Below are 24,357 nucleotides of genomic sequence, written 5' to 3'. Positions count from 1 at the left end.
AGGTTTTAATGGCCCTGAACACACAGCAGAAAATTAGCAATAAGTTGCCAGCCTCAGTCGAAAAGGCCAATTGTGGAAAAGTGAAGGCCACAAAAGGACATTTTTGTAATCTGTCAACATGTTGTTCACAGCACAGTTTCTGAAAATTTAGGCCAGAATGTTCGAAACATTCATAGTAAAAAAAATACTGTAAATGGGAGGAGAAAGATTTCTCTGTCTGAGTGTGGGGGTAGGGGTAGGGTGGTGAGTGTGTGTATGTTGGGGGTGGGGGTGGGGGGGGGGGGTGCGTGATGGTGCAAGATATTTGTTTCATTGGTATTATGCTTGAAGTGAGCAGCAACCAGCTTGTTTTTTTTTCTGGCTGCACATACAGGTTGGATCCCTGACAGTGGATAATTGCACCAACGATCGTCCAGCACAGTTCTGCTTTGCAAGCACACCAGGCATAGGCACAGAGAGGTATCAGTGTCTCTCCGGCTATTAGCCGTCCAAACAAATTTATTCTGGTCAACTAACCTTAAGAAAATTGTCATATCATGTGATTCAAAACATAATTCTGCAAATTTATACACTCTTACCTGGTCTTACTCTTAGAACTCTGGATTTGGATAAAAATAGTATGGTATTCGGAGGAATCAAATCGATTGACCCCATACTCCTTCGACCAGATCAAGTAAAAACACATGACTTCATTGGTTGCGTAAAGGAACTTCAACTGAACAATGTTCCTGTTAAATTTGCTGAGGCGCTGTCTTCAAATAACATCCTCACCAGGTACCGTGTTTCACATAATACTGCTGTGTCATTTTATTGATAGTACGGAAAAGCAAGCTCTTCTGCAGCATTAGCGGCACAATGGTTATTTAGTCAATTATTTCTGGAACCTTTTGCCAGTATTTGACAGAATAATTTATTTAGACTCTCAGACATTTCAGTGAACATTTCCCGAAATCTATACACATCATGTACACTGCCCTTATCTATACATAGAAGACAAATGATAGTGTGGAGCTATGATCCTTTGCCACCCCCCCAGTTTGTTGGGAAGATCTGGTTAGGGACCGATAACATTTTGTTTAAAGTAGACAAAGCTTGACACTTGCTCATGTGAAGCAAGTCAAAAGATTCCAAGAGATTTGAACAAACAAAAATAGACTTTACTAGACAAGGTTAGAAAGATCAAACAATTTACAATATTTAGCTTATACTCCGATATTCAGGGTAGGTAAGTGCATGTGAATTACAATGCCAACTGTGGTTGAACTCATCATACTATTTGATTAGCAGCAGATATGACCAAGTCAGAGTCCATGGCCAGGATTTCCTAATAATGGGGCTATGTCCCCACGGCGGCGTGAAAAATGGCGCCAACCACTCCGGCGTCAACGGTCCCCAAAAGTGAGGAATTCTCCCCTTTCTAGAGGGCTAGGTTGCCGCCGGAGTGGTCCCCACAGCTCCAGCTGGCGCGAAACCGCCCACGCGCGTTCGCGCATAATGGCCGGCGTGATTCCGCGCAAGCGCACTACGGCCACCGTATTTCCGTGCATGCGCAGGCCTTTTCCACGCAGGCCGCTGGGCAATATGGCAGAGCCCTACAGGGGCCCGGCGCAGAGTAAAATAGGCCCCCACGGAACGAGCCTGCCTGCCGATTGGTAGGCCCCGATCATGACCAGGCCACCGTGCCCCCCCCCCCCCCCCCCCCGGGTCGGATCCCCCCACCCTCCAGGACGGCCCCCGCACACTCACCTTCCAGGTCCCGCCGTGTGGGACCTGAGTAACCCACGCCAGCGGGACTCGGACAAACCTGTCGCCCACTCGGCCCATCGCGGCCCGGAGAATCGCCGGGGGGCCGCTATCAACGGCCCATGACCAGCACGGCGGGAATCCCGCGGGCGCCCAAGAATCGGCGCTGGAGAATGGGGAAGCCGGCGTCGGGGCATCGGGGTGCGATTCTCGGCCTTTAGATTTCTCAGAAACCCACACAGCCATGCGTAACACTGTGAGTCAACCTATCTCACTGAAACTCCACCTCTCTCAGGAGGTTTTCAAACTTCACCTTTGAAGACCTCGGCTTGGAATTCTCTCCAAAGTGGTTCCAACTCAAATGGTTTCGATGAGAGCCCACCTTGCTGTGTTTCAATATCGCCTTCCAAGGTTACGTTCCCCTGGATTCCCGAGAGCACTCACACATCAACCTACAAACATAATTTCAGCTCTTTGGCTACACCAAGCAGAACACTACTGCAGGAGTACCTTTGCCCTAATGGCTGCAGCATTCAGTCACCAACATTTGACTTCTCCCTTGTATCTTCAAGGTTTTTCTTGAGTCCTTTTCAATGACCAAACTCAAATGGCATTAACAATGGCCCACCTCGCACGGATTCAGTCTGGTCGTCTGAGATTCCATTCTACTGGATTCTCGAATACGCATGCAAGCATCAAATTACAGGCACAATTTCAGATCTTCAGTCCCAATGGCCTTCTTCAATTACCAGGGCTCCCCCTGACTCCAAATTTGGCTGTTTGGGAACTCGCTGTATCCCTCTCCCTTTTTCGTTGTCTGAGACACTTGCTGGCTATCATGCTCTGCACTCGGTCACCTGATCCTAGTTTTTTTGCATCCTTTATCATTTTTCTTAATGCGCTGGCCAAAAGAACATAAAGATGCAGAACTGCGAATGTGCAGCCCGCTCCTGGCCTGTGCATACACAGGAAGTCTGAAGACTGTTGGGACTTGAGGTTCCTGACCTCCAACCTCGGCACTAAGGTAAGATACCAGTATAAATACGTGTCAAGTGAAGACCAGCTGTCTCGCCACAACAAGAGAGAGAGAAGGAAACCAGAGATCTAATGAAAATGACCATTAAAATTGGTTTTGAGTGGCTGCACAATAAGGGCTATAAAAGTTGGCTGCCTGTTTTACATCCAGCCTCGTATTCATTCTCATTGATTGCATTGAAAAAGAAAATCCAACGGTGTACAAATGGGCCCCTGATTCACGACCTCTTGTTTTACCGTGTCCATGAACATGCTCACCACCAATGTCTTTTGAACAGGTCTAACTTAATAAAAATCTTCCACTTGCCGTCTGGAAGCTGGGATAATCACGTCTATGATTTGCATGACATTCCTTTGACCTTTTGTCGATGAGCAAGAAATAAAGAGGAAATAGCACTGAATCGCGTGCCAGGAAACAGCACCAAATACTTGTGAGATGGGAAGGGCTATGAATAGAGACCCCGATGCACATGGGGCAGCAGATCTGCCAAGGTTCACAGGGGAAGGGAAACTGAAAATGGGCCTTGAACAATATTATACTTGCGGACCAAGATAAAAGAAATGCTGCAGCTGGTGGACCTCTGAAATAAAAACAGAAAATTCTGGAAAGACCCAGCAGATCTGGCAGCATCTGTGGAGAGCGAAACTGAGTTCACATTCCGAGAGCTCTGAAGAAGAGTCATGCGGATTTCAAACCCGTTGCCACTAGGAGCAGACAGTACAGTGCCCAGGACAGGACCTTCATCAGGTCGGAGGTCCAACGGCTTCTGCGGGAGGGGATCATTGAGGCCAGCAACAGCCCCTGGAGAGCTCAATGGTAGTGAAGACTGGGGAGAAGCACAGGATGGTCATTGACTACAGCCAGACCATCAACCGATACACGCAGCTCGATGCGTACCCCCTCCCACGCATATCTGACATGGTCAATCAGATTGCTCAGTATCGAGTCTTCTCTACAGTCGACTTGAAGTCCGCCTACCACCAACTCCCCATCCGCCCGGAGGACCGCCAACACACTGCGTTCGAAGCAGACGGCCGCCTCTATCACTTCCTTAGAGTTCCCTTCGGCATCACCAATGGGGTCTCAGTCTTCCAGCAAGAGATGGACCGAATGGTTGCCCAGTACGGGCTGTGGGCCATCTTCCTGTACCTAGATAACGTCACCATCTGCGGCTACGATCAGCAGGACCACGACGCAAACCTCCAAAAATTCCTCCATACCGCCAAACTCCTTAACCTCACCTACAATGTGGAGAAATGCGTGTTCCGCATCAACCGCTTAGCCATCCTTGGCTACGTAGTGGAAAATGGAGTCCTAAGGCCCGACTCCGACCGCATGCGCCCCCTCCTGGAACTCCCTCTCCCCCATTGACCCAAGGCCCTGAAACGTTGCCTGGGGTTTTTCTCGTATTACGCCCAGTAGGTCCCGAATTATGCGGACAACCCACTCATCAAGTGCACAGTTTTTCCCCTGACGGCTGAGGCCCGCCAGGCCTTCAACCACATCCAGGCGGACATCGTCAAGGCCACGATGCACGCAGTCGACGAGACCCTCCCCTTTCAGGTGGAGAGCGATGCATCGGACGTAGCTCTGGCCGCCACCCTCAACCAGGCGGGCAGGCCCGTGGTTTTCTTTTCCTGCACCCTCCATGCCTCCGAAATTCGGCACTCCTCTGTCAAAAAGGAGGCCTAAGCCATTGTGGAAGCTGTGCGACATTGGAGGCATTACCTGGCCGGCAGGAGATTCACTCTCCTCACTGACCAACGGTCGGTTGCCTTCATGTTTAACAATATGCAGCGGGGCAAGATCAAAATGACAAGATCTTGAGGTGGAGGATCGAGCTCTCTACCTATAACTATGAGATCTTGTATCGCCCGGGGAAGCTCAATGAGCTCCCTGATGCCCTATCCCGCAGTACATGTGCCAGCGCACAGGTGGACCAACTCCGGGCTCTCCACTGTGACCTCTGCCACCCGGGGGTCACCCAGTTCTTCCATTTTATTCAAGGCCCGCAACCTGCCCTATTCCATTGAGGAGGTCAGGACCGTAACCAGAGACTGCCAAGTCAGCGCAGAGTGCAAGACACACTTCTACCGGCCAGATAGAGTGCACCTGGTGAAGGCCTCGCGCCCCTTTGAACGCCTCAGCATCGACTTCAAAGGGTCCCTCCCCTCCACTGACCGCAACGTGTACTTCCTCAACGTAATTGATGAATACTCCCGGTTCCCTTTCGCCATCCCATGTCCCGACATGACTTCTACCACGGTCATCAAAGCCCTGCACAGCATCTTCACCCTGTTCGGTTTCCCCACCTACATCCGCAGCGATCGGGGATCCTCCTTCATGAGTGATGAGCTGCGTCAGTTCCTGCTCAGCAAAGGCATCGCCTCGAGCAGGACAACCAGCTACAACCCTTGGGGAAACGGGCAGGTGGAGATGGAGAACGGGACGGTCTGGAAGGCCGTCCTGCTGGCCCTGCGGTCTAAAAATCTCCCGGTCTCCCGCTGGCAGGAGGTCCTCCCCGACGTGCTCCACTCCATCCGATCGCTCCTCTGCACCGCGACTAACAAGACCCCTCATGAACGTGTGTTTGCCTTCCCCAGGAAGTCCACCTCCGGGGTCTCGCTCCTAACATGGCTGACAGTTCTTGGACCAGTCCTCCTCCGGAAGCATGTGCGGAGCCATAAATCGGATCCCTTGGTTGAGAAAGTCCATCTCCTCCATGCAAACCCGCAGTACGCCTACGTGGCACACCCCGACGGGCGCCAGGACACAGTCTCCCTCCGTGACGACGCCGACGCCCACATCACCACCAGGACTGAGGCGATCGCAGCGGAGGGTCAGAGCCCCCGACAGACTCAATCTGTAATGTTTTACTTCACCCCCACCGGACTCTTTTTTAAACAGGGGGTGAATGTGGTAAACACCACTAGTAACATTGCATGTATTACGGTCCTGCTCCTGTATTACAGGTATCACAGTAAATCCCTGCCTGCTGGCTCCTCCCAGCAGGCGGGGTATAAAAGTGTCTGCTCTCCTGCGCTGCTTCCATTCTGGTTCCAGCTGCAGGAGGCACAACATCTTGTGCAATAAAGACTCGATTGTTTCACCATTCTCGGCTCGTGGTAATTAACGGTGCTCCGGTTGCCTCCCACAGTTCAAAGATGTGAAGGTTAGGGTAGATTGGCCGTGCTAAATTGCCCTTGGTATCTAAAGGTTAGGTGGGGTTATGGGGATAGGGCAGGAGATTGGGCCGAAGTGGGGTTCTCTGTCAGAGGGTCAGTGCAGACTTGACGGGCTGAATGGCCTCCTTCTGCACTGTACAAATTCTATGATTCGAGTAGGCTGTTTGGCCCCTCGAACCTGCTCTGCCATTCAATAGGATTGTGACTGATTTGTTTTTTCTAATCTCTCATAATTTCTTTCACTCCCTTTCTCTCTCCATCTTACATAAAATTGGTGGATGACGAATGAACAAGGCCCTGTCAGTTCACCTTCTGCCACCCTGGCCTCACATAATGCAGTGATAATGGAGTTGTTGACTAATCAAAACAATCAACCTCTATCAGTTAGTCTGCAACAAACTAAGACATGAAATGAAGAAACACCCTGTGGTGGGAAGATTTAGAATGTACACGCCCAAAGTACCGCCATCTTTATTGGTGTCACAAGTAGGCTTACATTAACATTGCAATGAAGTTACTGTCAAAAGACCCTAGTCGCCACACTCCGGCGCCTGTTCGGGCACATTGAGGGAGAATTCAGAATGTCCAAGTTACCTCACAGCACGTCTTTCAGGACCTGTGGGACGAAACCGGAGCACCCGGAGGAAACCCATGCAGACACAGGGAGAACGTGCATACTCCACACAGATAGTGACCCAAGCCAGGAATCGAACCCAGGTCCCTGGTGCTGTGAAGCAACAGTGCTAACCACTGTGCTACAGAGCCACCATCTGAGCACACTACACCTATAATCCATCTTGCCTCAAATTACTCATATTCCAAAATATTATGGGCTGGATTCTCCGTTTTAGCAGCTAAGTGCAGGCTTGAATGACGAATTTGCGGGCATTTTACGACGCCAAAATCAGAGCCGAACCCACACCGATTCTGGGACCGGTGAGGGGCTAGTAGTGACGCTGGGTGAAGCTCCCGCACCGGAAACTGCCGGAAAATGGGTGGGTCCCTGGCCACGCATGCACACGGCAATAACCTGCAGCGGTCACGTCATACAACATATCGCTGGCCATGCGCAGACCTGACCCACCATCCACGACCCCAGAGGCCACCTCCTGGCCACCCACCAGTCCCCCAGCCCTCGCAGAAGCCACACCCCAGCCAGCGGTATGGATCCCGGCCGAGTGTGGCGGCGCTGGACACAGACCGCAACCACCACGCCGGGTTCCCGACCGCCGAGATGACACGTATCTTGCGCGGTCGGGAGCTCGGCCCATCGGGGGCGGAGCATTGCGGGAGGGCCTGCCGATGACGCATCAACCCCGTTGCAATGGTGCGTGGTGCGTGACATGATGAAGCCATTTCAGAGGGGGCAGAGTATGGCTGACCGGCGTGAAACCGCCGTCAGCCCCGATTTGGGCGTCGGAGCACATTCTCCGCCCACTCGCCGGCTACGGTATCGGGCGGCGGAGAATCCAGCCCTATGTTTTCTCCGATCTTTAATTGTTTAAAACATCTTAATTCTAATGCACAGTAGAGGCCCTGGGCTGGGCAGTGCACAATAGGGTCAACAGACACCTCCAATATCATCACACTGAATGGAGCAGGAATTGCTGAGATCTCACATTTTAGATTGTCACGTTAATTATCACTTGCCATTATTAATTGGTTATAAACCCCCACCAATTTGCAGAGATAAATAGATCTAAGTTTTGATTATCTGCAGATTGCTGGACAATTTGAGATGCTCCGCTGTTAATTACACCAAAGCTGCCCAAATGTTTTTTGTTCCTTTTTAAATATTTTATTACAATTTTCCAATTTTAACAATTTCACAGTTAGACATATAAAACACCTCGGGCCGGACTCTCCGTCCCGCTGCACCTGCGCCCCCGCTGGCAGCCGGATTCTCCGTCCCGCTGCACCTGCGCCCCCCGCTGGCAGCCGGATTCTCCGTCCCGCTGCACCTGCGCCCCCCGCTGGCAGCCGGATGCTCCGTCCCGCTGCACCTGCGCACCCCGCTGGCTGCCGGATTCTCCGTCCCGCTGCACATGGGCGCCCCCGCTGGCAGTGGGATTCTCCGTCCCGCTGCTCCTGCGCGCCCCGCTGGCAGCCGGATTCTCCGTCCCGCTGCACCTGCGCGCCCGGGTGGCAGCCGGATTCTCTGCCCCGCTGCTCCTGCGCACGCCCGCTGGCAGCCGGATTCCCCGTCCCGCTGCACCTGTGCCCCCCGCTGGCAGCCGGATGCTCCGTCCCGCTGCTCCTGCGCACGCCCGCTGGCAGCCGGATTCTCTGCCACGCTGCTCCTGCGCACGCCCGCTGGCAGCCGGATTCTCTGCCCCGCTGCTCCTGCACACGCCCGCTGGCAGCCGGATTCTCTGCCACGCTGCTCCTGCACACGCCCGCTGGCAGCCGGATTCTCTGTCCCGCTGCACATGCGCGCCAGGCTGGCAGCCGGATTCTCCGTCTCGCTGCACCTGCGCGCCAGCTGGCGGCCGGATTCTCCGTCCCGCTGCTCCTGCGCCCCCCGCTGGCATCCGGATTCTCCGTCCCGCTGCACCTGCGCGCCCGGCTGGCAGCCAGATTCTCTGACCCGCTGCTCCTGCGCCCCCCGCTGGCAGCCGGATTCTCCGTCCCGCTGCACCTGCGCGCTCGGCTGGCAGCCGGATTCTCTGTCCCGCTGCTCCTGCGCCCCCCACTGACAGCCGGATTCTCTGTCCCACTGCTCCTGCGCACGCCCGCTGGCAGCCGGATGCTCCGTCCCGCTGCACCTGCGCACCCCGCTGGCTGCCGGATTCTCCGTCCCGCTGCACATGGGCGCCCCCGCTGGCAGTGGGATTCTCCGTCCCGCTGCTCCTGCGCGCCCCGCTGGCAGCCGGATTCTCCGTCCCGCTGCACCTGCGCGCCCGGGTGGCAGCCGGATTCTCTGCCCCGCTGCTCCTGCGCACGCCCGCTGGCAGCCGGATTCCCCGTCCCGCTGCACCTGTGCCCCCCGCTGGCAGCCGGATGCTCCGTCCCGCTGCTCCTGCGCACGCCCGCTGGCAGCCGGATTCTCTGCCACGCTGCTCCTGCGCACGCCCGCTGGCAGCCGGATTCTCTGCCCCGCTGCTCCTGCACACGCCCGCTGGCAGCCGGATTCTCTGCCACGCTGCTCCTGCACACGCCCGCTGGCAGCCGGATTCTCTGTCCCGCTGCACATGCGCGCCAGGCTGGCAGCCGGATTCTCCGTCTCGCTGCACCTGCGCGCCAGCTGGCGGCCGGATTCTCCGTCCCGCTGCTCCTGCGCCCCCCGCTGGCATCCGGATTCTCCGTCCCGCTGCACCTGCGCGCCCGGCTGGCAGCCAGATTCTCTGACCCGCTGCTCCTGCGCCCCCCGCTGGCAGCCGGATTCTCCGTCCCGCTGCACCTGCGCGCTCGGCTGGCAGCCGGATTCTCTGTCCCGCTGCTCCTGCGCCCCCCACTGACAGCCGGATTCTCTGTCCCACTGCTCCTGCGCACGCCCGCTGGCAGCTGGATTCTCCGTCCCGCTGCTCCTGCGCCCCCGCTGGCGGCCGGATTCTCCGTCCCGCTGCACCTGCGCGCGCGGCTGGCAGCCGGGTTCTCTGTCCCGCTGCTCCTGCGCCCCCCACTGGCAGCCGGATTCTCTGACCCGCTGCTCCTGCGCACGCCCGCTGGCGTCCGGATTCTCCGTCCCGCTGCAACTGCGCGCCCCCACTGGCAGCTGGATTCTCCGTCCCGCTGCACCTGCGCGCCCGGCTGGCAGCCAGATTCTCTGTCCCGCTGCTCCTGCGCGCCCCCACTGGCAGCTGGATTCTCTGTCCAGCTGCTCCTGCGCCCCCCACTGGCAGCCGGATTCTCCGTCCCGCTGCTCCTGCGCCCCCCACTGGCAGCCGGATTCTCCGTCCCGCTGCTCTTGCGCGCCCGGCTGGCAGCCGGATTCTCTGTGCCGCTGCTCCTGCGCCCCCCCACTGGCAGCCGGATTCTCTGTCCCACTGCTCCTGCGCGCCTGGCTGGCAGCCGGATTCTCTGTCCGGCTGCTCCTGCGCCCCCGCTGGCGGCCGGATTCTCCGTCCCGCTGCTCCTGCGCCCCCCGCTGGCAGCCGGATTCTCCGTCCCGCTGCACCTGCGCGCCCGGCTAGCAGCCGGATTCTCTGTCCCGCTGCTCCTGCGCGCCCGGCTAGCAGCCGGATTCTCCGTCCCGCTGCACCTGCGCGCCCGGCTAGCAGCCGGATTCTCTGTCCTGCTGCTCCTGCGTGCCCCCGCTGGCAGCCGGATTCTCCGTCCCGCTGTACCTGCGCGCCCGGCTGGCAGCCGGATTCTCCGTCCCGCTGCAACTGCGCGTCCCCGCAGCCGGATTTTCTGTCCCGCTGCACCTGCGCGCCCGGCTTGCAGCCGGATTTTCTGTACCGCTGCACCTGCGCGCCCGGCTAGCAGCCGAAATTCTCTGTCCCGCTGCTCCTGCGTGCCCCCGCTGGCAGCCGGATTCTCTGTCCCGCTGCTCCTGCGTGCCCGGCTAGCAGCCGGATTCTCTGTCCCGCTGCTCCTGCGTGCCCCCGCTGGCAGCCGGATTCTCTGTCCCGCTGCACCTGCGCGCCCGGCTGGCAGCCGGATTTTCTGTCCCGCTGCACCTGCGCGCCCGGCTAGCAGCCGGATTCTCTGTCTCGCTGCTCCTGTGTGCCCCCGCTGGCAGCCGGATTCTCCGTCCCGCTGCACCTGCGCGCCCGGCTGGCAGCCGGATTCTCTGTCCCGCTGCACCTGCGCGCCCGGCTAGCAGCCGGATTCTCTGTCCCGCTGCTCCTGCGTGCCCGGCTAGCAGCCGAATTCTCTGTCCCGCTACTCCTGCGCCCCCGCTGGCAGCCGGATTCTCCATCCCGCTGCACCTGCGCGCCCGGCTGGCAGCCGGATTCTCTGTCCCGCTGCACCTGCGCGCCCGGCTAGCAGCCGGATTCTCTGTCCCGCTGCTCCTGCGTGCCCCCGCTGGCAGCCGGATTCTCTGTCCTGCTGCTCCTGCGTGCCCCCATTGGCAGCAGGATTCTCTGTCCCGCTGCACCTGCGCGCCCGGCTGGCAGCCGGATTCTCCGTCCCGCTGCACCTGCGCGCCCCCGCTGGCAGCCGGATTCTCTGTCCCGCTGCTCCTGCGCCCCCGCTGGCAGCCGGATTCTCTGTCCTGCTGCTCCTGCGCCCCCGCTGGCAGCCGGATTCTCTGTCCCGCTGCTCCTGCGCCCCCGCTGGCAGCCGGATTCTCCGTCCCGCTGCACCTGCGCGCCCCCGCTGGCAGCCGGATTCTCTGTCCCGCTGCTCCTGCGCCCCCGCTGGCAGCCGGATTCTCCGTCCCGCTGCACCTGCGCGCCCCCGCTGGCAGCCGGATTCTCTGTCCCGCTGCTCCTGCGCCCCCGCTGGCAGCCGGATTCTCTGTCCCGCTGCTCCTGCGCACGCCCGCTGGCGGCCGGATTCTCCATCCCGCTGCTCCTGCGCGCCCGGCTGGCAGCCGGATTCTCCGTCCCGCTGCTCCTGCGCGCCTGGCTGGCAGCCGGATTCTCTGTGCCGCTGCTCCTGCGCGCCTGGCTGGCAGCCGGATTCTCTGTGCCGCTGCTCCTGCGCGCCTGGCTGGCAGCCGGATTCTCTGTGCCGCTGCTCCTGCGCGCCTGGCTGGCAGCCGGATTCTCCGTCCCGCTGCTCCTGCGCGCCTGGCTGGCAGCCGGATTCTCTGTGCCGCTGCTCCTGCGCGCCTGGCTGGCAGCCGGATTCTCCGTCCCGCTGCTCCTGCGCGCCTGGCTGGCAGCCGGATTCTCTGTGCCGCTGCTCCTGCGCCCCCCCACGGGCAGCCGGATTCTCCGTCCCGCTGCTCCTGCGCGCCTGGCTGGCAGCCGGATTCTCTGGCCCGCTGCTCCTGCGCCCCCAGCTGGCAGCCGGATTCTCCGTCCCGCTGCTCCTGCGTGCCTGGCTGGCAGCCGGATTCTCTGTCCCGCTGCACTTGCGCCCCCGCTGGCAGCCGGATTCTCCGTCCCGCTGCTCCTGCGCGCCCGCGCCGGCAGCCGGATTCTCGGTCCCGCTGCACCTGCGCCCCCGCTGGCAGCCGGATTCTCTGCCCCGCTGCTCCTGCGCCCCCCGCTGGCAGCCGGATTCTCCGTCCCGCTGCACTTGCGCCCCCGCTGGCAGCCGGATTCTCTGCCCCGCTGCTCCTGCGTGCCCCCGCTGGCAGCCGGATTCTCCGTCCCGCTGCACCTGCGCCCCCGCTGGCAGCCGGATTCTCCGTCCCGCTGCACCTGTGCGCCCCCGCTGGCAGCCGGATTCTCCGTCCCGCTGCTCCTGCGCCCCCCACTGGCAGCCGGATTCTCCGTCCCGCTGCACCTGCGCGCCCGGCTGGCAGCCGGATTCTCCGTCCCGCTGCTCCTGCGCCCCCCACTGGCAGCCGGATTCTCCGTCCCGCTGCACCTGCGCGCCCCCGCTGGCAGCCGGATTCTCCATCCCGCTGCCCTGCGCCCCCGCTGGCAGCCGGATTCTCTGCCCCGCCTCTCCTGCGCCCCCCGCTGGCAGCCGGATTCTCTGTCCCGCTGCTCCTGCGTGCCCGGCTAGCAGCCGGATTCTCCGTCCCGCTGCACCTGCGCACCCCACTGGCAGCCGGATGCTCCGTCCCGCTGCTCCTGCGCCCCCCGCTGGCAGCCGGATTCTCCGTCCCGCTGCTCCTGCGCGCCCGGCTGGCAGCCGGATTCTCTGCCCCTCTGCTTCTGCGCGCCCGGCAGGCAGCCGGATTCTCTGCCCCTCTGCTCCTGCGCCCCCCGCTGGCAGCCGGATTCTCTGCCCCTCTGCTTCTGCGCGCCCGGCAGGCAGCCGGATTCTCCGTCCCGCTGCACCTGCGCGCCAGGCTGGCATCCTAATTCTCCGACCCGCTGCACCTGCGCGACAGCTGGCGGCCGGATTCTCCATCCCGCTGATCCTGCGCCCCCCGCTGGCAGCCGGATTCTCCGTCCCGCTGCACCTGCGCGCCCGGCTGGCAGCCGGATTCTCCGTCCCGCTGCTCCTGCACCCCCCGCTGGCAGCCGGATTCTCTGCCCCGCTGCTCCTGCGCGCCCCCGCTGGCAGCCGGATTCTCCGTCTCGCTGCACCTGCGCCCCCGCTGGCAGCCGGATTCTCCGACCCGCTGCACCTGCGCGCCCCCGCTGGCAGCCGGATTCTCCGTCCAGCTGCTCCTGCGCCCCCCACTGGCAGCCGGATTCTCCGTCCCGATGCACCTGCGCGCCCGGCTGGCAGCCGGATTCTCCGTCCCGCTGCTCCTGCGCCCCCCCACTGGCAGCCGGATTCTCCGTCCCGCTGCACCTGCGCGCCCCCGCTGGCAGCCGGATGCTCCGTCCCATTGCCCTGCGCCCCCGCTGGCAGCCGGATTCTCTGCCCCGCCTCTCCTGCGCCCCCCCGCTGGCAGCCGGATTCTCTGTCCCGCTGCACCTGCGCGCCCCCGCTGGCAGCCGGATTCTCCGTCCCGCTGCTCCTGCGCCCCCCACTGGCAGCCGGATTCTCCGTCCCGATGCACCTGCGCGCCCGGCTGGCAGCCGGATTCTCCGTCCCGCTGCTCCTGCGCCCCCCCACTGGCAGCCGGATTCTCCGTCCCGCTGCACCCGCGCGCCCCCGCTGGCAGCCGGATGCTCCGTCCCATTGCCCTGCGCCCCCGCTGGCAGCCGGATTCTCTGTCCCGCTGCTCGTGCACGCCCCCGCTGGCAGCCGGATTCTCTGTCCCGCTGCACCTGCGCGCCAGGCTGGCAGCCGGATTCTCCGTCCCGCTGCTCCTGCGCCCCCCGCTGGCAGCCGGATTCTCTGCCCCGCTGCTCCTGCGCGCCCGGCAGGCAGCCGGATTCTCCGTCCCGCTGCTCCTGCGCCCCCCGCTGGCATCCGGATTCTCCGTCCCGCTGCACCTGCGCGCCCGGCTGGCAGCCAGATTCTCTGACCCGCTGCTCCTGTGCCCCCCGCTGGCAGCCGGATTCTCCGTCCCGCTGCACCTGCGCGCCCGGCTGGCAGCCGGATCCTCCGTCCCGCTGCTCCTGCGCCCCCGCTGGCAGCCGGATTCTCCGTCTCGCTGCTCCTGCGCCCCCGCTGGCAGCCGGATTCTCCGTCCCACTGCACCTGCGCACCCCGCTGGCAGCCGGATGCTCCGTCCCGCTGCACCTGCGCGCCCGGCTGGCAGCCGGATTCTCCGTCCCGCTGCTCCTGCGCCCCTCGCTGGCAGCCGGATTCTCCGTCCCGCTGCTCCTGCGCCCCCCGCTGGCAGCCGGATTCTCTGCCCCTCTGCTCCTGCGCGCCCGGCAGGCAGCCGGATTCTCCGTCCCGCTGCACCTGCGCGCCAGGCTGGCAGCCGGATTCTCCGTCCCGCTGCACCTGCGCGCCAGCTGGCGGCCGGATTCTCCGTCCCGCTGCTCCTGCGCCCCCCGCTGGCAGCCGGATTCTCTGCCCCGCTGCTCCTGCGCGCCCGGCAGGCAGCCGGATTCTCCGTCCCGCTGCTCCTGCGCCCCCCGCTGGCATCCGGATTCACCGTCCCGCTGCACCTGCGCGCCCGGCTGGCAGCCAGATTCTCTGACCCGCTGCTCCTGTGCCCCCCGCTGGCAGCCGGATTCTCCGTCCCGCTGCACCTGCGCGCCCGGCTGGCAGCCGGATCCTCCGTCCCGCTGCTCCTGCGCCCCCGCTGGCATCCGGATTCTCCGTCCCGCTGCACCTGCGCGCCCGGCTGGCAGCCGGATTCTCCGTCCCGCTGCTCCTGCGCCCCCGCTGGCAGCCGGATTCTCCGTCTCGCTGCACCTGCGCGCCCGGCTGGCAGCCGGATCCTCCGTCCCGCTGCTCCTGCGCGCAGGTGCTGGCAGCGGGATCTCTCTCCCACCAGCCGGCAAATGGGATTTCCCATTGTGGGCAGCCCCACGCTGCCGGGAAAACCCCGGGTGTGGGTGCACTGCCGGCGCAACGGAGACTCCCGCCAGCAGAGAATCCAGTCCTTAATATTCACAGAATGAGATGGTTCTTATGTACAGTTTACATGTACCCCTTTCATCGACCCTCCCCCTTCCCTATCTCCCTCCCCCCCTCCCCTATTGTTAATCGGAGTCCATCTTGGCCACTTCTTCCGCCATGGGCGTTGTATTCCTTCTTTCATTTTGTGATTGTTGCTGTTGGCCCCATGGTTCTGTTGGATGGGGCTCTCCCCCTGACCCTTCCTGATACTTCACTGGGTTCCTTCCCCCCACCCCCCCCCTCACCCCCTCGCTTGCTCCTATCTGTTCCGTGTGATGATCCTGTTTGCCCTCATTGGTCCCCCCTCTCCCCTCGCTATTGGCTTCAAACAGGTCTTGGAACAGGCTGATGAATGGCCCCCATGCTTTGTGGAAGCCCTAGTCCGACCCTCGGATGGTGTATTTGATCTTCTCCAGGTGGAGAAATTCGGACAGGTCTGCCAGCCAGTCCGCAGCTGTGTGTGGTGCTGCTGATCGCCAACCGAGCAGGATTCTCCGAAGTGTGATTAAGGAAGCAAAAGCAAGGGCATTGGCTCTCTTCCCCATATGTAGTTCTGATTGGTCTGATACCCCGAAGACTGTCACTCTCGGGCACGACTCCACCCTCACTCTCACAACCTTGGACACCACCTCGAAGAAGGCTATCCAGAACCCGACAAGTCTGGGCAGGCACAGAACATGGGCGTGGTTGGCCGGGCCTCCCTGGCACCATTCACACTTATCCTCCAAGTAGCCTCTACTTGGCAAGTAGAATTAAGGTGAATCCCTAAGCTTTTTATTCATATGCAAAAAGCAAGAGGGTGGCCAGGGAAATGATTGGGCCACTTAAGGACAGTGGGGGGAATCTCTCTGTTGAGCCAGAGAAAATGGGCGAGGTGCTAAATTAGTATTTTGCATCAATGTTCACCAAAGAAAAGGACTTTGTGGAACATGATCCTTGGATAGGGTGCGTGGACAGTCTGGAACATGTTAACATCAAAAAGGAGGAGGTATTGGGTATTTTGAAAGACATTAAGATAGATGGGTCTCCTGGGGTGGATGGGATTTACCCCAGAATACAGAGGGAAGCAAAGGAAGAAATTGCTGGGGCCTTGACTGACATCTTTGTATCCTCATTGGCAACAGGTGAGATCCCAGAGGACTGGAGAACAGTTATCGTGATATTGATGTTTGTGAAAGGTAGCAGGGATAATCTAGGAAACTATAGGCCGGTGAGCCGCTCGTCAGTAGTAGGTAAATTATTGGAGAGAATCATAGAATCATAGAATTTACAGTGCAGAAGGAGGCCATTCGGCCCATCGAGTCTGCACCGGCTCTTTGAAAGAGCAGCCTACCCAAGCCTCCACCCTATCCCCATAACCCAGTAACCCCACCCAACACTAAGGGCAATTTAGCATGGCCAATCCACCTAACCTGCACATCTTTGGACTGTGGGAGGAAACCGGAGCACCCGGAGGAAACCCACGCAGACACGGGGAGGATGTGCAGACTCCGCACAGACAGTGACCCAAGCCAGAATCGAACCAGGGACTGGAGCTGTGAAGCAATTGTGCTAAGCACCATGCTACCGTGCTGCCCTCAGAATCCTCAGGGACAGAATTTATACCAATTTGGAAACAAATGGACTCATTAGCAATAGACAGCATGGTTTTGTGAAGGGGAGGTCGTGCCTCACTGACTTGGTCGAGTTTTTTGAGGAGGTGACAAAGATGATTGCTGAGAGGAGGGTGGTGGATGTCGTTTACATGGACTTCGGTAAAGCCTCTGACAAGGTGCCTCATGGCAGACTGGTACAAAAGGTGAAGTCACACGGGATGACAGATGGGGTGGCAAGATGGATACAGAACTGGCTTGGTCACAGAAGGCAGAGGGTAGCAGTCGAAGGGTGTTTTCTGAATGGAAGGTTGTGACTAGTGGTGTTCCACAGGGATTGGTGCTGGGGCCTCTTGTTCGTAGTATACATAAACGATTTGGAGGAAAATGCAGCAGGTTTGATTAGTAAGTTCATGGATGACACCAAGGTTGGTGGAGTGGCAGATAGTATTGAGGATTGTCAGAGGATACAGCAGGACACAGATAGGTTGGAGACACAGAAATGGGAAATGGAGTTTAATCCGGAAAAATGTGAGGTAATGCATTTTGGTAAGTCTAACATAGAGGGAAAATATACAGTAAATGGCAAAACTTCGGAATATAGAAAGTCAGTAAGATCTGGGCGTACAGATCCACAGATCTTTGAAAATGGCAACACAAGTGGACAAGATAGTCAAGAAAGCATATGGAATGCTTGGCTTCATTGGGTGGGGCATCGAGTATAAAAACTGGCAAGTCATGCTACAGTTGTAAAGAACCTTGGTAAGGCTGCACTTAAAATATTGCGCACAATTCTGGTCGCTACTGTACCAGAAGGATATGGAGGCTTTGGAGAGGGTGCAGAGTAGGTTAACCAGGATGTTGCCTGGTATGGAGGGTGTTAGCTATGTGGAGAGGCTGAATAGACTCAGACTGTTTTCATTAGACGGAGATTGAAGGGCGATCTGATAGAGGTCTACAAGATTGAGAGGCATGGATAGAGTGGATGGGCAGGATTTCCCAGGGTGGAGGGATCAGTCACGAGGGGGAATAGGTTTAAGGTCCGTGGGGCAAGGTTTTGAGGAGATGTGCGAGGCATGTGTATTACGCAGGGGCTGGTGAGTGTCCTGGAAAGCGCTGCCTGGGGAGGTTTTGGAAGCAGATACATTAACATAATTCAAAAGGCATCTCGACAAATTCATGGACAGGATGGGTATAGAGGGATACGGCACTAGGGGAGGGTTTAGGCCAAGGGTGGTATCATGATCGGCACAGGCTTGGAGGGCCGAAGGTCCTTGGCGGGATTCTCCGACCCCCCCACCGGGTCGGAGAATCGCCGAGGGGCGCCGTGAATCCCGCCCCCGCCGGCTGCCGAATTCTCCGGCGCCGGGGATTTGGTGGGGGTGGGAATCGCGCCGGTCGGGGGCCGTTGGTAGCGGCCCCCTTGGCGATTCTCCGGCCCGCGATGGACCGGGTGGCCGCCCATTTTCGGCCGGTACCACCGGCGAAGGTTACGACAGGTATTTACCGGTGGGACCTGGCTCCACGGGCGGCCTCCGGGGTCCTCGGGGGGGCGCGGGGGGATCTGTCCCCGGGGGGTGCCCCCATGATGCCTGGCCCGCGATCAGAGACCATCGATCTGCGGACGGGCCTGTGCCGTGGGTGTCATGATATTCAAACACACACATCATGATGGACACACCAACAGACAAATCAGAACACACAACACTACAACCAATCACACACAAAGACAGGAACCATATAAAAGCACGAACACGACACCTGGTGGACAGTAGGTCTGGGGACAAGGACACGGACACGACCTGTTTTAACATCACAAACAGGGAATCCCCACGTGCAGAGTATCAAGACAAAACTGTACATAGAAAGTTTAAATAAAATAGCGTTGTACCATATACAACTGTGTTAGCTCATCTGTGTGTCAGAACGCCCAACACCACAGTGGGGGCACTCTATTCCTCCACGCCGGCTGGTGTAACAGTCCGCGATGGCCGGCGTGGAGATCAACCCCCCCTGCACATGCGCTGTGATGACGCCAGCACACGTTGGCACTCCTGCGCATTCGCCAACTCACGCCGGCCACTTGAGGCCCTTCGGCGCTAGTTGGCACGGCGCAAACCACTCCGGCACCGGCCTAGCCCCTGAAGGTGCGGAGGATTCCGCACCTACCGGGCGGCCTGACGCCGGACTGGTTCACGCCGCTCCTCGGCACCGGGACCGCCCGCCCAGCCGGGTAAGGGAGAATCCCACCCCCTGTTCCTGTGCTGTATTGCTCTTTGTTCTTTTGTTCCATCCAATGGTGTTCTCGCCCTTTCTAAAAGTCGTCCGTAAATGTTCCCACAGTTCCCCTTCTCCATTCTGTCTGCGTGCAGTAGTTCCTCAGCAATGTGGCTCTCGGGGCCCTGGGGTACCTCATCGTCGCCTTTTTGATTTGTAAATGTCAGAGCTCCTGTCCGTTTAGTAGCTCCAGTCTCTCCGTTAGCTTGTCCAAGGTTGCGGGACTATCCCCCATGTAAAAGTCCCTGATCACTCACGTCCCCCCGCCCTGTCTCCACTTCTTAAAATAGTGTCCAGCATGGCTGGTGGGAATTTGTGGTTACTGCAGATGGGGGCTGTGGTGGACATCTCAGTTAGGCCGCAGTGTTGTCTCATCTGGTTCCATGTTTTCAGCGTGGCTGGCACCATTGGACTAGATGTGTATGGGAGCGCTGCCATGGCAAGGGTTCGGAGGGTCGTCCCTGTGCAGAAGGTCTCCTCCAGCCTCACCCATTCTGTGCTCAGTTCCCTTACCCATCCCCTCACTCTCTCGGCTGTCCCTGCTCAGTGGTAGTATTGCAAGTTCAGAGGGCCAGGCCTCCCATGCTTCTTCTCCTCTGCAGTGTTGTCTTGGGTATTCTAGGAGTCTCTCCCCACCACCACCACCACCACCACCATAAACACACACACAAATGCCTTAGCCATTTTGTCTATTCCTTGGAAAAAGGCCTTGGCCATCTTGTTCCCTCAACCTTAGGGGCGGCACGTGGCGCCGTGGTTAGCACTGGGACTTGGCGCTGAGGTTCGGGTTCAAATCCTGGCCCCGTGTCACTATTCGTGTGGAGTTTGCACATTCTCTCCATTTCTGTGTGTGTTTCACCCCCACAACCCAAAGATGTGCTGGTTAGGTGGATTGGCCATGTTAAATTGCCCCTTAATTGGAAAAAAATAAATAAATGGGTACTCTAAATTTATGGGCAGCACGGTAGCACAGTGGTTCGCACAGTTGCTTCACAGCTCCAGGGTCCCAGGTTCGATTCCCGGCTTGGGTCACTGTCTGTGTGGAGTCTGCACGTTCTCTCCGTGTGTGCGTGGGTTTCCTCCGGGTGCTCCGGTTTCATCCCACAGTTCAAAGATGTGCAGGTTAGGTGGATTGGCCATTTTAAATTGCCCTTCATGTCCAGAAATGTTCAATGGGCTTACTGGGTTACGGGGATAGGGTGGAAGTGTGGGCTTGGGTAGGGTGCTCTTTCCAAGGGCTGGTGCAGACTTGATGAGCCGAATGGCCTCCGTCTGCACTGTAATTTCAATGAAATAACCTTATCTGTTGAAAGCAATCTGAAACCCATCCCTTTCTTCCTCTTGTGTTCCCTCTACCCCCATCAGACCTGCTACCTCTGTCTCACCCCTCCTACATTCCACTGCCCTCACCCTTCCCCGTGATCTGATCTTTGTGATCAATGCGAGGCAGTGCAGTCCCATGCAAACATAGTGTGTGTCCATATAGTTCTGTTTTCCTTCTTTTCTCCTCTGCTTTGCCTTCAGCGTTGCTTTGCCTGCCTGCCCCTTGTCCAGGCCGTTCGCCCGAACAACCTCGTCCACCTCTGCCGGGTATTGAAGTAATGTCCCTTATTTTGGAACATGACCCAGAGTCTGGCTGGGAACAGCATTCCAAATTTCACTCCGTTCTTGATAGGTCTGATTTCACTCTGCTCTTGTACAGGGCCGATTTCGCCTGGTTGAACTCAGCCCTGCGTTTTACCAAGTCTGTCCCAATGCCTTGATAGACCCGGACATTGTGCCCTTCGTCTGCCTCGCCCACCTCAGGATCCTCTCATGATCCTGGCAACGATGGAGTTTTGTGATTATCGCCCTTGATTGCTTTTTCGGCCAGAACGATCTATGCGCTCTGTCGATCTCCAGTGTGTTTAGGAAGCTGTCCCTCCTGACTAGGTTTCCCAGCTTTTGGGCCACATAGCCCACCTCATTCCCCTCTGGCAAGCCCACGATCCGGATAATCCGGAGTCGGAACCTATTCTCCTGGTCTTCGACTTTCCTCTTCAAGCTCCCCTGGGTTGGTACCAATTTTTGATCTCGGCCTCCAGAGCGACAATTCTGTCACTCCCATCCATCAATGTCTTCTCCAGCTCAAGGATCGTCTTCCCCTGTGTCTCCACCTTCTTCCCCATTCCATCGATCGCCATCTGCATGGCGACTATCGCCTCCATCACTGCCAGCTTGACCGCCACCTGGATTTCCGCCTTTATTGCCTCCCTCATCGCGGTCAGTTCCTTCGTCAGGAACGCCTTCCTTCAATTTCCAGGTGTGGTGGGGGGGGGTGGGGGGAGGGGGGGGGGGCCTTTGATCGAGTCGCCTGTCTCCCTCTCTCCGGTGGCTGGAGACCCCTTGCCTCGTGGGTCCACCGAGTCATCCGCCCGCTGCTCGTGGCCTTTTCCTCCGCTCCTGATGTCGCTGTGGCCATTCGAGCTCCCAATTGCTGGCATGGTGGTTCTATTCGTTCCCTTTCTTAATTGTGGGTGAGATGTGACCGCATTGTCCGGCCAATTTTGACTGCCTATTTGGCTATGTTCTGGAGGAGAGCCACCAGATGTGGGTCTGCTCAGCACATCATTGGAAGTTTCCAAAATGTTGTTCTTGTTGTGAAGTTCTTCTTTGAACATAATCGTTCCTTAAAACCCACTTCTTCTACCAAGAGTTTGACCACTCCTCCCATTAGCTCCTTTTTTCTGGTTTGAAATCTGTGATTTTTCCTTACACTATTGTGAAGCTCTTTCGGATTTTCCCTTTACACTCTTCCCTACAGAAGTAGTGTGAACTAGTGGAAGGATACGCAGACTGATTAGAAATCTGAAAGTCCATGATATGGTCGCTCTTTTCATGGCTGTAATTATTTTAATACCAACCAATTGGGTGCTTCATTCTGTACGACTTTAGGAGTCCGACAACCCATACAGTGAGTATAGGGCCATCCAAAATCCCAGACTCAAGAATCCAACTGGATATCTGTCAAGAACTCACAGCTGGAGCGGCAGATTCCACTTATTAGGAATGTTTGCAGATAGTGGTGGGAAGGAGTTTTAGGTACCTGGGGATTCAGGTGGCTATGGACTGGGGTCAGCTCCATAAGTTAAATCTGGGCAGGGTGATTGAGCAAATGAAAAGAGACGTCCACGGGTTGGACATGCTCCCACTGTCATTGGCAGGGAGGGTGCAGACTGTGAAGACGACAGTCTTCCCGAGGTTGCTGTTCGTTTTTCAATGTCTTCCAATTTTTACCCCCCCAAGGCTTTTTTCAGGAAGGTGAACACGGCGATCTCGGGTTTTGAATGGGCTGGTAAGATCCCAAGGGTGAAGAAGGTACTTTTGGAACAGGGGTGCGGGGAGGGGGGCTTAGCCCTTCTGAATATTATTAACTATTACTGGGCGGCCAACATATCGGTGGTTAGGAAGTGGGTAGTGGGGGGGGGGGTCGGTGTGGGAACGAGTAGAGAGTAGAGGCGGCATCGTGTAAGGGTGCGAGTTTGGAGGCTTTGCTAACTGTGCCCCTGCCATTCTCGCTGGCTCGCCACTCCACAAGCCCAGTGGCAGCCCTGAGAGTGTGGGGACAATGGAGACAGCACATGAGACTGGAGGGGGCGTCGGTGTGGTCACCGATCTGTGATGGGGGCTTTAGGAGCTGGCAGCGGGCAGGGATTGAGAGATTTGGGGATCTCTTCATTGAGGAGGGTTTCCCGAGCCTGGAGGCAGTAGAGGAGGATTTTGAGTTACCGGGTGAGAACCGGTTTCGGTATCTACAGGTACCAAACAGGGAGGTAAAGAGAAAGTGGGAGGAAGAGTTGGGAGGGGAACTGGAAGTCGGACTGTGGGAAAAGGCCTTGAAGAGAGTCAATTCATCCTCGTCATGTGCCAGGCTTAGCCTGATTCAGTTGAAGGTGGTTCATTGGGCCCACATGATGGTAGCCCGGATGAGTAGGTTTTTCGACGCAGTGGAGGACAGGTGCGGACGCTGTGGGGGAAGCCTGGCAAATCATGTGCATATGTTCTGGGCATGTCCAACGTTGAGGAGATTCTGGCAGGCATTTGCGGACGTTCATATGAATAATAATCGCTTATTGTCACAAGTAGGCTTCAATTACGTTACTGTGAAAAGCCCCTAGTCGCCACATTCTGACGTCTGTTCAGGGAGGCTGGTACGGAAATTGAACCCGCGCTGCTGGCCTTGTTCTGCATTACAAGCCAGCTGTTTAGTCCATGTGCTAAACCAGCCACTGGTTGAACCCGAGCTGCCGGCCTTGTTCTGCATTACAAGCCAGCTGTTTAGTCCATGTGCTAAACCAGCCACTGGTTGAACCCGAGCTGCCGGCCTTGTTCTGCATTACAAGCCAGCTGTTTAGCCTACTGTGCTAAACCAGCCCACTATGCTAAACCAGCCCCCTCATGTCAGAGGTCCTGGAAGGGAGGATGACTCCGAGTCCAGAAATGGCAATATTTGAGGTATCGGAAGATCCGGGGGCCAACGGGGGGGGAAGGGAGGCCGATGTTCTGGCCTTCTCCTCCCTGGTAGGCCGGAGACGGATTTTGCTGCGATAGAGGGACTCGGATCCTCCGAAGTCAGGAGTGTGGGTTAGCGACAAGGCAGGATTTCTCAGGCTGGGAAAGGTTAAGTTCACCTTGAGAGGTTCAACTTAGGGGTTTGCTCGGAGGTAGCAGCTGTTCATCGACTTCTTTGAGGAAAACGGACCGTCAGCAGAAAGGGGGGGGAGAAAATGGGAGGCATGGCAGTGTAAAATAAGGACAGGGAATCTAATATACGGGTAGTTAGGAAGTTAGGAGCTAGGGCGGGAGGGTAGTTGGGTATGTGATTGTGATGTGGTTGCGTGCATCGGGCCACTAGGTTGTTTAGAATATTAATTTGTTAAATTTGTTAATCTGTGAAAATTAGGAATGTTTGCAGATGTGTTTGCAAACTGCACCTTCAGACACTGAGGAAGGAGTGCTGCCACTCAGCCAAAGGCTTGCTCTTTTTTCTTTGTTGAAGGTGCTATCTAAATGGAAGCTTTTATAAATTGTGACAGAAACCCAATGGCACAGAAGTTCATGTTGGCTTGAATGGTCTTCATGCTAAAGCAGTCCCAATCACTTTATATACTTTGTATGGTATCACATCGAAGAAGGCATGCCATGACTTTCACGTTTCAAACCCACATTAGCCAAGAAGCTTCAGTTTGTTTAACAGGCAGTTTTACACTTACCTGGCGAGAACTGTGAATGGAGTGGATCAGAGTAGTCTGATGCCTTGTGCTGTCTGGAGAGCTGCTGCAAGCAGGGACTATAACATTGCCACAACCAGGGACAACTGAGGCCTCAAACCACACATTGGGCATTATTTCTATCTGTAAATCCCGTGCTCTTTCAACCATAGCAAAGGCTGTTAACATTTTGAGATCTCGTTTGGCCCATCTCAATACTTCCAGAGGGTACATATCTGGTACTCCACAGGAACAATACTGAAAAATCGTTTTAAAACCTCATCCCCAAG

At 57.7% G+C, this 24,357-nt stretch overlaps 1 protein-coding gene across 3 annotated transcripts in view; it reads left to right on the top strand.

Moving 5' to 3' along the window:
- The window catches only part of LOC140391915 (protocadherin Fat 4-like), a 264,299-nt gene that overhangs the window by 172,751 nt on the left and 67,191 nt on the right, over positions 1-24,357 (top strand). For all 3 annotated transcript variants that reach the window (XM_072476961.1, XM_072476960.1, XM_072476962.1), the window contains exons 11-12: positions 374-459; positions 595-774. In XM_072476961.1, the coding sequence (XP_072333062.1) occupies positions 374-459; positions 595-774 (266 nt within the window). The remainder of the gene's footprint in view (positions 1-373; positions 460-594; positions 775-24,357) is intronic.

This window comes from Scyliorhinus torazame, chromosome 15 (genome assembly GCF_047496885.1).
Source record: "Scyliorhinus torazame isolate Kashiwa2021f chromosome 15, sScyTor2.1, whole genome shotgun sequence".
In the NCBI taxonomy this organism is placed as follows: domain Eukaryota; kingdom Metazoa; phylum Chordata; class Chondrichthyes; order Carcharhiniformes; family Scyliorhinidae; genus Scyliorhinus; species Scyliorhinus torazame.
This window is presented reverse-complemented; position numbering and strand designations above follow the sequence as displayed.